Below are 12,778 nucleotides of genomic sequence, written 5' to 3'. Positions count from 1 at the left end.
ACATTTAGAAAACAATTATTATATAGAGATCCACCTGCTTGTGAGATTGCTTGTGAACTAAAAATACCCATCAAGTTAATATTATTGTCAATTTATCAAGAAGACATTTCAAATCACAAGGTAACTCACATTTAATATTACATATTATTACCCAATACTGCTGTAGTACGGCCCTAAAACAACCACAAGCCCAGTTATTAATGTAAATACTCCTGTATGAAAAAGCGAATACATTTGAAGGCGCTCCCTCTGGCCTCCATTTACTCTGTATCAGCTGAGACTACTGGCAATACTTACCACAGCAGGGGACGTCTTCATCTGTGGATGAGGTGTGCGGTTCCTCTGCAGAAGGCTTCTTCTTAGAGAAACTAATTATCCGTGTAATCTTCTTCCCCGCAGCCCGACTCATGGAACCTTTCAGGTCAGCCAGACCACTCCTCCGACACTTCACTACGGGTGACATAATGCTTCTTAATGGGCCCTGCAAGGTGCTCACATACTATCAAACTTTCATTACAACAAATCCATAGATTACAAAAGGCAATTTTATCTTACAGTTGTGTCCTCTTACATCCTTGCTGCAGCCACGCTAAACAGCCCTTGAAGTCGCGCCATGATGTGGTGGGACGCGGTAGTGCCGAGCATTTTTTTACATGAAAGAAAAAAAACAAAAAAAAAAAACAGTAATGTAAGAGGAACTACAAGCAGCTTCTCCTGATTAAAAAATGATATGTTGCATGCCTATATTCTGTGTGTAATTGCAGCTCTATCTGCATCCGAAATGCCACGTTACAGTGTTTACCATGAAAACACTGTAGCATAGCATTCTGTATGCAAATACAGTCGCAGTCACACACAGAATATAGACATGCTGCATACCATTCTAATCAGAAGAAGCTGATTGTGCGTCCTATTACATTACTGTGCATCTAGGACACATTTTCGCCAAAAAAAAGAAAAAAAAAAAAGAAAAAAGACGCTTGGCGTTACCAAGACAAACGTGTTATGTGTAACGCGACTTGTAGCGTACGGAGAAAAGATGTATGAAGACACATCTGTATATCATGTAAGTGCGTAACAAGGGAAAGAAAAGAAGACTCTTTGTTGGGGCATGCTTGAAAAAAGTTTTTTCTTTTTTTGAAGATAATAGTTTTGTATAAAAACACATTTATTGATATGCTTTAAAAAATAAGAATTTACTTACCGATAATTCTATTTCTCGTAGTCCGTAGTGGATGCTGGGGACTCCGTCAGGACCATGGGGATTAGCGGCTCCGCAGGAGACAGGGCACAAAAGTAAAAGCTTTAGGATCAGGTGGTGTGCACTGGCTCCTCCCCCTATGACCCTCCTCCAAGCCTCAGTTAGGATACTGTGCCCGGACGAGCGTACACAATAAGGAAGGATTTTGAATCCCGGGTAAGACTCATACCAGCCACACCAATCACACTGTACAACCTGTGATCTGAACCCAGTTAACAGCATGATAACAGCGGAGCATCTGAAAAGATGGCTCACAACAATAATAACCCGATTTTTGTAACAATAACTATGTACAAGTTTTGCAGACAATCCGCACTTGGGATGGGCGCCCAGCATCCACTACGGACTACGAGAAATAGAATTATCGGTAAGTAAATTCTTATTTTCTCTGACGTCCTAAGTGGATGCTGGGGACTCCGTCAGGACCATGGGGATTATACCAAAGCTCCCAAACGGGCGGGAGAGTGCGGATGACTCTGCAGCACCGAATGAGAGAACTCCAGGTCCTCCTCAGTCAGGGTGTGCCCCTGACCAAGTATCAGCTCGGCAAAGTTGTAAAGCCGAGACCCCTCGGGCAGCCGCCCAAGATGAGCCCACCTTCCTTGTGGAATGGGCATTTACATATTTTGGCTGTGGCAGGCCTGCCACAGAATGTGCAAGCTGAATTGTACTACACATCCAACTAGCAATCGTCTGCTTAGAAGCAAGAGCACCCAGTTTTTTGGGTGCATACAGGATAACAGCAAGTCAGTTTTCCTGACTCCAGCCGTCCTGGAAACCATATTTTCAGGGCCCTGACAACATCTAGCAACTTGGAGTCCTCCAAGTCCCTAGTAGCCGCAGGTACCACAATAAGCTGGTTCGGGTGAAACACTGACACCACCTTAGGGAGAAACTGGGGATGAGTCCGCAGCTCTGCCCTGTCCGAATGGACAATCAGATATGGGCTTTTTTGAGACAAACGCCGCCAATTCTGACACTCGCCTGGCCGAGGCCAGGGCCAACAGCATGGTCACTTTCCCTGTGAGATATTTCAAATCCACAGATTTGAGCGGTTTAAACCAATGTGATTTTAGGAATCCCAGAACTACGTTGAGATCCCACAGTGCCACTGGAGGCACAAAAGGGGGTTGTATATGCAGTACTCCCTTGACAAACTTCTGGACTTCAGGAACTGAAGCCAATTCTTTCTGGAAGAAAATCGACAGGGCCGAAATTTGAACCTTAATGGACCCCAATTTGAGGCCCATAGACACTCCTGTTTGCAGGAAATGCAGGAAACGACCGAGTTGAAATTTCTTCATGGGGCCTTCCTGGCCTCACACCACGCAACATATTTTCGCCACATGTGGTGATAATGTTGTGCGGTCACCTCCTTCCCGGCTTTGACCAGGGTAGGAATGACCTCTTCCGGAATGCCTTTTTCCCGTAGGATCCGGCGTTCAACCGCCATGCCGTCAAACGCAGCCGCGGTAAGTCTTGGAACAGACATGGTACTTGCTGAAGCAAGTCCCTTCTTAGCGGCAGAGGCCATGAGTCCTCTGTGAGCATCTATTGAAGTTCCGGGTACCAAGTCCTTCTTGGCCAATCCGGAGCCACGAGTATAGTTCTTACTCCTCTACGTCTTATAATTCTCAATACCTTGGGTATGAGAAGCAGAGGAGGGAAGACATACACCGACTGGTACACCCACGGTGTTACCAGAACGTCCACAGCTATTGCCTGAGGGTCTTTTGACCTGGCGCAATACTTGTCCAGTTTTTTGTTCAGGCGGGACGCCATCATGTCCACCTTTGGTCTTTTCCAACGGTTCACAATCATGTGGAAGACTTCCCGATGAAGTCCCCACTCTCCCGGGTGGAGGTTGTGCCTGCTGAGGAAGTCTGCTTCCCAGTTGTCAACTCCCGGAATGAACACTGCTGACAGTGCTATCACATGATTTTCCGCCCAGCGAAAAATCCTTGCAGTTTCTGCCATTGCCCTCCTGCTTCTTGTGCCGCCCTGTCTGTTTACGTGGGCGACTGCCGTGATGTTGTCCCACTGGATCAATACCGGCTGACCTTGAAGCAGAGGTCTTGCTAAGCTTAGAGCATTGTAAATTGCCCTTAGCTCCAGTATATTTATGTGGAGAAAAATCTCCAGACTTGATCACACTCCCTGGAAATTTTTTCCCTGTGTGACTGCTCCCCAGCCTCTCAGGCTGGCCTCCGTGGTCACCAGCATCCAATCCTGAATGCCGAATCTGCGGCCCTCTAGAAGATGAGCACTCTGTAACCACCACAGGAGAGACACCCTTGTCCTTGGAGATAGGGTTATCCGCTGATGCATCTGAAAATGCGATCCGTACCATTTGTCCAGCAGATCCCACTGAAAAGTTCTTGCGTGGAATCTGCCGAATGGAATCGCTTCGTAATAAGCCACCATTTTTCCCAGGACTCTTGTGCAATGATGCACTGACACTTTTCCTGGTTTTAGGAGGTTCCTGACTAGCTCGGATAACTCCCTGGCTTTCTCCTCCGGGAGAAACACCTTTTTCTGGACTGTGTCCAGAACCATCCCTAGGAACAGCAGACGTGTCGTCGGAAACGACTGCGATTTTGGATATTTAGAATCCACCCGTGCTGTCGTAGAACTACTTGAGATAGTGCTACTCCGACTTCCAACTGTTCTCTGGACCTTGCCCTTATCAGGAGATCGTCCAAGTAAGGGATAATTAAGATGCCTTTTCTTTGAAGAAGAATCATCATTTCGGCCATTACTTTGGTAAAGACCCGGGGTGCCGTGGACAATCCAAACGGCAGCGTCTGAAACTGATAGTGACAGTTCCGTACCACGAACCTGAGGTACCCTTGGTGAGAAGGGCAATTTTGGACATGGAGGTAAGCATCCTTGATGTCCAGGGACACCATATAGTCCCCTTCTTCCTGGTTCGCTATCACTGCTCTGAGTGACTCCATCTTGATTTGAACCTTTGTATGTAAGTGTTCAAAGATTTCCCATTTAGAATAGGTCTCACCGAGCCGTCTGGCTTCAGTACCACAATATAGTGTGGAATAATACCCCTTTCCTTGTTGTAGGAGGGGTACTTTGATTATCACCTGCTGGGAATACAGCTTGTGAATTGTTTCCAATACTGCCTCCCTGTCGGAGGAAAACGTTGGTAAAGCAGACATCAGGAGCCTGCGAGGGGGAGACGTCTCGAATCTCCAGTCTGTACCCCTGGGATACTACTTGTAGGATCCAGGGGTCCACTTGCGAGTGAGCCCACTACGCGCTGAAACTCTTGAGACGACCCCCCACCGCACCTGAGTCCGCTTGTACGGCCCCCAGCGTCATGCTGAGGACTTGGCAGAAGCTTTGGAGGGCTTCAGTTCCTGGGAATGGGCTGCCTGCTGCAGTCTTCTTCCCTTTCCTCTATCCCTGGGCAGATATGACTGGCCTTTTGCCCGCTTGCCCTTATGGGGACGAAAGGACTGAGGCTGAAAAGACGGTGTCTTTTTCTGCTGAGATGTGATTTGGGGTAAAAAAGGTGGATTTTCCAGCTGTTGCCGAGGCCACCAGGTCCGATGGACCGACCCCAAATAACTCCTCCCCTTTATACGGCAATACTTCCATGTGCCGTTTGGAATCTGCATCACCTGACCACTGTCGTGTCCATAAACATCTTCTGGCAGATATGGACATCGCACTTACTCTTGATGCCAGAGTGCTATAAGGGAAAAACACTTATATAAGGTTGTCCCTGTATAATTATAGCGTTTTTGGTGTGTGCTGGCAAACTCTCCCTCTGTCTCCCCAAAGGGCTAGTGGGGTCCTGTCCTCTATCAGAGCATTCCCTGTGTGTGTGCTGTGTGTCGGTACGTGTGTGTCGACATGTATGAGGACGATGTTGGTGAGGAGGCGGAGCAATTGCCTGTAATGGTGATGTCACTCTCTAGGGAGTCGACACCGGAATGGATGGCTTATTTAGGGAATTACGTGATAATGTCAACACGCTGCAAGGTCGGTTGACGACATGAGACGGCCGGCAAACCAATTAGTACCTGTCCAGGCGTCTCAAACACCGTCAGGGGCTTTAAAACGCCCATTACCTCAGTCGGTCGACACAGACACAGACACGGACACTGACTCCAGTGTCGACGGTGAAGAAACAAACGTATTTTCCATTAGGGCCACACGTTACATGTTAAGGGCAATGAAGGAGGTGTTACATATTTCTGATACTACAAGTACCACAAAAAAGGGTATTATGTGGGGTGTGAAAAAACTACCTGTAGTTTTTCCTGAATCAGATAAATTAAATGAAGTGTGTAATGATGCGTGGGTTTCCCCCGATAGAAAATTATTGGCGTCATACCCTTTCCCGCCAGAAGTTAGGGCGCGTTGGGAAACACCCCCTAGGGTGGATAAGGCGCTCACACGCTTATCAAAACAAGTGGCGTTACCGTCTCCAGATACGGCCGCCCTCAAGGAGCCAGCTGATAGGAGGCTGGAAAATATCCTAAAAAGTATATACACACATACTGGTGTTATACTGCGACCAGCGATCGCCTCAGCCTGGATGTGCAGCGCTGGGGTGGCTTGGTCGGATTCCCTGACTGAAAATATTGATACCCTTGACAGGGACAGTATTTTATTGACTATAGAGCATTTAAAAGATGCATTTCTATATATGCGAGATGCACAGAGGGATATTTGCACTCTGGCATCAAGAGTAAGTGCGATGTCCATGTCTGCCAGAAGATGTTTATGGACACGACAGTGGTCAGGTGATGCAGATTCCAAACGGCACATGGAAGTATTGCCGTATAAAGGGGAGGAGTTATTTGGGGTCGGTCCATCGGACCTGGTGGCCACGGCAACAGCTGGAAAATCCACCTTTTTTTTACCCCAAGTCACATCTCAGCAGAAAAAGACACCGTCTTTTCAGCCTCAGTCCTTTCGTCCCCATAAGGGCAAGCGGGCAAAAGGCCAGTCATATCTGCCAAGGGGTAGAGGAAAGGGAAGAAGACTGCAGCAGGCAGCTCCTTCCCAGGAACAGAAGCCCTCCACCGCTTCTGCCAAGTCCTCAGCATGACGCTGGGGCCGTACAAGCGGACTCAGGTGCGGTGGGGGGTCGTCTCAAGAGTTTCAGCGCGCAGTGGGCTCACTCGCAAGTGGACCCCTGGATCCTACAAGTAGTATCCCAGGGGTACAGATTGAAAGTTCGAGACGTCTCCCCCTCGCAGGTTCCTGAAGTCTGCTTTACCAACGTCTCCCTCCGACAGGGAGGCAGTATTGGAAACAATTCACAAGCTGTATTCCCAGCAGGTGATAATCAAAGTACCCCTCCTACAACAAGGAAAGGGGTATTATTCCACACTATTTGGCTCGGTGAGACCTATTCTAAATCTGAAATCTTTGAACACTTACATACAAAGGTTCAAATCAAGATGGAGTCACTCAGAGCAGTGATAGCGAACCAGGAAGAAGGGGACTATATGGTGTCCCTGGACATCAAGGATGCTTACCTCCATGTCCCAATTTGCCGTTCTCACCAAGGGTACCTCAGGTTCGTGGTACAGAACTGTCACTATCAGTTTCAGACGCTGCCGTTTGGATTGTCCACGGCACCCCGGGTCTTTACCAAGGTAATGGCCGAAATGATGATTCTTCTTCAAAGAAAAGGCGTCTTAATTATCCCTTACTTGGACGATCTCCTGATAAGGGCAAGGTCCAGAGAACAGTTGGAGGTCGGAGTAGCACTATCTCAAGTAGTTCTACGACAGCACGGGTGGATTCTAAATATTCCAAAATCGCAGCTGATTCCGACGACACGTCTGCTGTTCCTAGGGATGATTCTGGACACAGTCCAGAAAAAGGTGTTTCTCCCGGAGGAGAAAGCCAGGGAGTTATCCGAGCTAGTTAGGAACCTCCTAGAACCAGGCCAAGTGTCAGTGCATCAATGCACAAGAGTCCTGGGAAAAATGGTGGCTTCTTACGAAGCGATTCCATTCGGCAGATTTCACGCAAGAACTTTTCAGTGGGATCTGCTGGACGAATGGTCCGGATCGCATCTTCAGATGCATCAGCGGATAATCCTGTCTCCAAGGACAAGGGTGTCTCTTCTGTGGTGGCTGCAGAGTGCTCATCTACTAGAGGGCAGCAGATTCGGCATTCAGGACTGGGTCCTGGTGACCACGGATGCCAGCCTGAGAGGCTGGGGAGCAGTCACACAGGGAAGAAATTTCCAAGGAGTGTGGTCAAGTCTGGAGACTTCTCTCCACATAAATATACTGGAGCTAAGGGCAATTTACAATGCTCTGAGCCTAGGAAGACCTCTGCTTCAAAGTCAACCGGTGCTGATCCAGTCGGACAACATCACGGCAGTCGCCCACGTAAACAGACAGGGCGGCACAAGAAGCAGGAGGGCAATGGCAGCAAGGATTCTTCGCTGGGCGAAAAATCATGTGATAACACTGTCAGCGGTGTTCATTCCGGGAGTGGACAACTGGGAAGCAGACTTCCTCAGCAGGCACGACCTCCACCCGGGAGAGTGGGGACTTCATCTGGAAGTTTTCCACATGATTGTGAACCGTTGGGAAAGACCAAAGGTGGACATGATGGCGTCCCGTCTGAACAAAAAACTGGACAGGTATTGCGCTAGGTCAAGAGACCCTCAGGCAATAGCAGGGACGCTCTGGTAACACCGTGGGTGTACCAGTCGGTGTATGTGTTCTCTCCTCTGCCTCTCATACCCAAGGTACTGAGAATTATAAGACGGAGAGGAGTAAGAACTATACTCGTGGCTCCGGATTGGCCAAGAAGGACTTGGTACCCGGAACTTCAAGAGATACTAAGAAGGGACTTGCTTCAGCAAGGATCATGTCTGTTCCAAGTCTTACCGCGGCTGCGTTTGACGGCATGGCGGTTGAACGCCGGATCCTAAGGGAAAAAGGCATTCCGGAAGAGGTCATCCCTACCCTGGTCAGAGCCAGGAAGGAGGTGACCGCACAACATTATCACCACATTTGGCGAAAATATGTTGCATGGTGTGAGGCCAGGAAGGCCCCACGGAGGAATTTCAACTCGGTCGATTCCTGCATTTCCTGCAAACAGGAGTGTCTATGGGCCTCAAATTGGGGTCCATTAAGGTTCAAATTTCGGCCCTGTCGATTTTCTTCCAGAAAAAATTGGCTTCAGTTCCTGAAGTCCAGAAGTTTGTCAAGGGAGTACTGCATATACAACCCCCTTTTGTGCCTCCAGTGGCACTGTGGGATCTCAACGTAGTTCTGGGATTCCTCAAATCACATTGGTTTAAACCGCTCAAATCTGTGGATTTGAAATATCTCACATGGAAAGTGACCATGCTGTTGGCCCTGGCCTCGGCCAGGCGAGTGTCAGAATTGGCGGCTTTGTCTCACAAAAGCCCATATCGGATTGTCCATTCGGACAGGGCAGAGCTGCGGACTCGTCCCCAGTTTCTTCCTAAGGTGGTGTCAGCGTTTCACCTGAACCAGCTTATTGGGGTACCTGCGGCTACTAGGGACTTGGAGGACTCCAAGTTGCTAGATGTTGTCAGGGCCCTGAAAATATATGTTTCCAGGACGGCTGGAGTCAGGAAAACTGACTTGCTGTTATCCTGTATGCACCCAACAAACTGGGTGCTCTTGCTTCTAAGCAGACGATTGCTAGTTGGATGTGTAGTACAATTCAGCTTGCACATTCTGTGGCAGGCCTGCCACAGCCAAAATATGTAAATGCCCATTCCACAAGGAAGGTGGGCTCATCTTGGGCGGCTGCCCGAGGGGTCTCGGCTTTACAACTTTGCCGAGCTGCTACTTGGTCAGGGGCAAACACGTTTGCAAAATTCTACAAATTTGATACCCTGGCTGAGGAGGACCTGGAGTTCTCTCATTCGGTGCTGCAGAGTCATCCGCACTCTCCCGCCCGTTTGGGAGCTTTGGTATAATCCCCATGGTCCTTACGGAGTCCCCAGCATCCACTTAGGACGTCAGAGAAAATAAGAATTTACTTACCGATAATTCTATTTCTCGTAGTCCGTAGTGGATGCTGGGCGCCCATCCCAAGTGCGGATTGTCTGCAATACTTGTACATAGTTATTGTTAACTAAAACGGGTTATTATTGTTGTGAGCCATCTTTTCAGAGGCTCCGCTGTTATCATGCTGTTAACTGGGTTCAGATCACAGGTTGTACAGTGTGATTGGTGTGGCTGGTATGAGTCTTACCCGGGATTCAAAATCCTTCCTTATTGTGTACGCTCGTCCGGGCACAGTATCCTAACTGAGGCTTGGAGGAGGGTCATAGGGGGAGGAGCCAGTGCACACCACCTGATCCTAAAGCTTTTACTTTTGTGCCCTGTCTCCTGCGGAGCCGCTATTCCCCATGGTCCTTACGGAGTCCCCAGCATCCACTACGGACTACGAGAAATAGAATTATCGGTAAGTAAATTCTTATTTTTCTCATACGTCCTACAGGATGCTGGGGATGCTTCAAGAACCATGGGGTTTATACCAAAGCTCTAGAACGGGAGGGAGAGTGCGGATGATTCTGCAGCACCGATTGACCAAACAAGAGGTCCTCCTCAGCCAGGGTATCAAACTTGTAAAACTTTGCAAAGGTGTCTGAACCCGACCAAGTAGCAGCTCGGCACAGCTGTAATGCCGAGACCCCTCGGGCAGCCGCCCAGGAAGAGCCCACCTTTCTGGTAGAATGGGCTTTCACCGATTTCGGTAACGGCAATCCTGCCGTAGAATGAGCCTGCTGAATCGTATTACAGATCCAGCGCGCAATAGTCTGCTTGGAAGCAGGAGCCCCAATCTTGTTGTTGGGAGCCCACAGGACAAACAGAGCCTCTGTTTTCCTAATCTGCGCCGTTCTGGCGACAGATTTTCAAAGCTCTGACCACATCGAGAGACTTCGATTCCGCCAAGGCGTCAGTAGCCACTGGCACCACAATAGGCTGGTTTACGTGAAATGATGAAACCACTTTTGGCAGAAATTGCTGACGAGTTCTCAACTCCGCTCTATCAGTATGGAAGATTAAATAGGGGCTATTGTGAGACAAAGCCGCCAACTCAGATACCCGCCTTGCGGATGCCAAGGCCAACAACAGGACTACTTTCCAAGTAAGGAATTTTAACTCAACCTTACGTAAAGGTTCAAACCAATGAGATTGCAGGAACGGCAATACCACATTAAGATCCCACAGGAGGCACAAATGGAGGTTGGATGTGCAGTACGCCTTTCACGAAGGTCTGAACTTCTGGAAGGGAGGCCAATTCTTTCTGAAAGAAGATTGATCAGGCCGAAATCTGTACTTTAATAGAGCCTAACTTTAGGCCCGCATCCACACCTGCTTGCAAAAAATGGAGTAAACGCCCCAGCTGAAATTCTTCCGTAGGAGCCTTCTTGGATTCACACCAAGACACATATTTCCTCTAAATACGGTGGTAATGCTTTGCCGTTACTTCTTTTTTAGCCTGAAGAAGTGTGGGAATGACTTCACTGGGAATATCCTTTCTGGTTAGGATTTGGCGTTCAACCACCATGCCGTCAAACGCAGCCGCGGTAAGTCTTGATACACGCACGGTCCTTGTTGTAACAGGTCCTCCCGTAGAGGAAGAGGCCAGGGATCTTCTATGAGCAACTCCTGAAGATCTGGATACCAGGCCCTCTTTGGCCAGTCTGGAACAATGAGTATCGCCTGAACCCTTGTTCTTCTTATAATCTTTATCACCTTTGGAATGAGTGGAAGTGGAGGGAACACATAGACCGACGGAAACAGCCACCGTGTCACTAGGGCGTCCACCGATATTGCTTGAGGGTACCTTGACCTGGAACAATATCTCTGAAGTTTCTTGTTGAGGCGGGATGCCATCATGTCTATTTGAGGAATTCCCCAACGACTTGTCACTTCTGCAAAGACCTCTTGATGAAGACCCCACTCTCCTGGATGGAGATCGTGTCTGCTGGGGAAGTCTGCTTCCCAGTTGTCCACTCCTGGAATGAAAATTGCTGACAGAGTGCTTGCATGTCTCTCCGCCTAGCAAAGTACTTTTGTGGCCTCGGCCATTGCCGCTCTGCTCTTTGTTCCGCCCTGCCGGTTTATGTACGCCACTGCTGTTATGTTGTCTGACTGAATCAAGATGGGCAGACCGCGAAGAAGATGTTCCGCTTGCAGAATGCCATTGTAAATGGCCCTTAATTCCAGAATGTTTATGTGCAGATAAGCTTCCTGGCTTGACCATTTTCCCTGAAAGTTTCTCCCCTGTGTGACTGCTCCCCAGCCTCGGAGACTTGCATCTGTGGTCACCAGGATCCAATCCGGAATCCCGAACCTGCGTCCTTCCAGAAGGTGAGAACTGTGCAGCCACCACAGGAGGGAGATCCTGGTCCTGGAAGATAGGATTATTTTCCGGTGCATGTCCAGGTGAGACCCGGACCAATTGTCCAACAGGTCCCACTGAAACACCCTGGCATGGAACCGGCCATACTGAATGGCCTCGTAAGCCGCCACCATCTTCCCCAGCACCCGAGTGCATTGAAGAATCGACACTCTTGCCGGTTTCAGAATCTGTTTTACCATGTTCTGTATTTCCAGAGCCTTTTCCACTGGAAGAAAAACTCTCTGCAATTCTGTATCCAGAATCATACCCAGGAACGACAGCCGTGTCGTCGGAACCAACTGTGATTTTGGCAAGTTTAGGAGCCAACCATGTTGTTGCAGAATCGTCAGTGAGAGCGCAACGTTTTTCAGCAATTGCTCCTTGGATCTCGCCTTTATGAGGAGATCGTCCAAGTACGGGATAATTGTGATTCCTGCGCAGGAGAACCATCATTTCCGCTATATCCTTGGTGAAAATCCTCGGGGCCGTGGACAGACCAAACGGCGTCGTCTGAAATTGGTAATGACAATCCTGAACAGCAAACCTCAGGTATGCCTGATGTGGAGGATATATGGGGACGTGTAAGTAGGCATCCTTTATGTCGACCGACACCATAAAATCCCCCTCCTCCAGACTGGAGATCACTGCTCGGAGAGATTCCATCTTGAATTAGAATTTTTTTAGAAAGAAATTGAGGGATTTTAGGTTCAGAATCGGTCTGACTGAGCCATCCGGTTTCGGGACCACGAACAGACTTGAATAAAAGCCCTCTCCTGTTGTGACGGGGGTACCGTGACAATGACTTGATTTTGACACAGCTTTAGTATTGCAGCGCATACTACCTCCCTTTCTGGAAGAGAAGCTGGCAAGGCCGATTTGAAAAATCAGTGATGGGGCACGTCTTGAAACTCTAATTTGTACCCTTGGGTTACTATTTCTAAAATCCAAGGATCCAGGCCTGAGTGAACCCAGACCTGACTGAAGAGTTTGAGACGAGCCCCCACCGGTGCACAGACTCCCGCAGAGGAGCCCCAGCGTCATGCGGTGGATTTGGTAGAAGCCGGAGAGGACTTCTGCTCTTGGGAACTTGCCACAGCCTGTGACCTTTTTCCTCTTCCTCTCGCAGCA

At 48.8% G+C, this 12,778-nt stretch overlaps 1 protein-coding gene across 1 annotated transcript in view; it reads right to left on the bottom strand.

Annotated features, from left to right (window-relative positions):
* The window catches only part of AFAP1L1 (actin filament associated protein 1 like 1), a 160,225-nt gene that overhangs the window by 28,620 nt on the left and 118,827 nt on the right, over positions 1–12,778 (bottom strand). Inside the window, exon 10 of the mRNA XM_063928086.1 lies at positions 298–450. Coding sequence (XP_063784156.1) covers positions 298–450 — 153 coding nt within the window. The remainder of the gene's footprint in view (positions 1–297; positions 451–12,778) is intronic.

Source organism: Pseudophryne corroboree, chromosome 6 (assembly GCF_028390025.1).
Source record: "Pseudophryne corroboree isolate aPseCor3 chromosome 6, aPseCor3.hap2, whole genome shotgun sequence".
NCBI classification, from domain to species: Eukaryota; Metazoa; Chordata; class Amphibia; order Anura; family Myobatrachidae; genus Pseudophryne; species Pseudophryne corroboree.
Note: the sequence above shows the minus strand (reverse complement) of the source record. Positions and strands in the feature narration are given on the sequence as shown.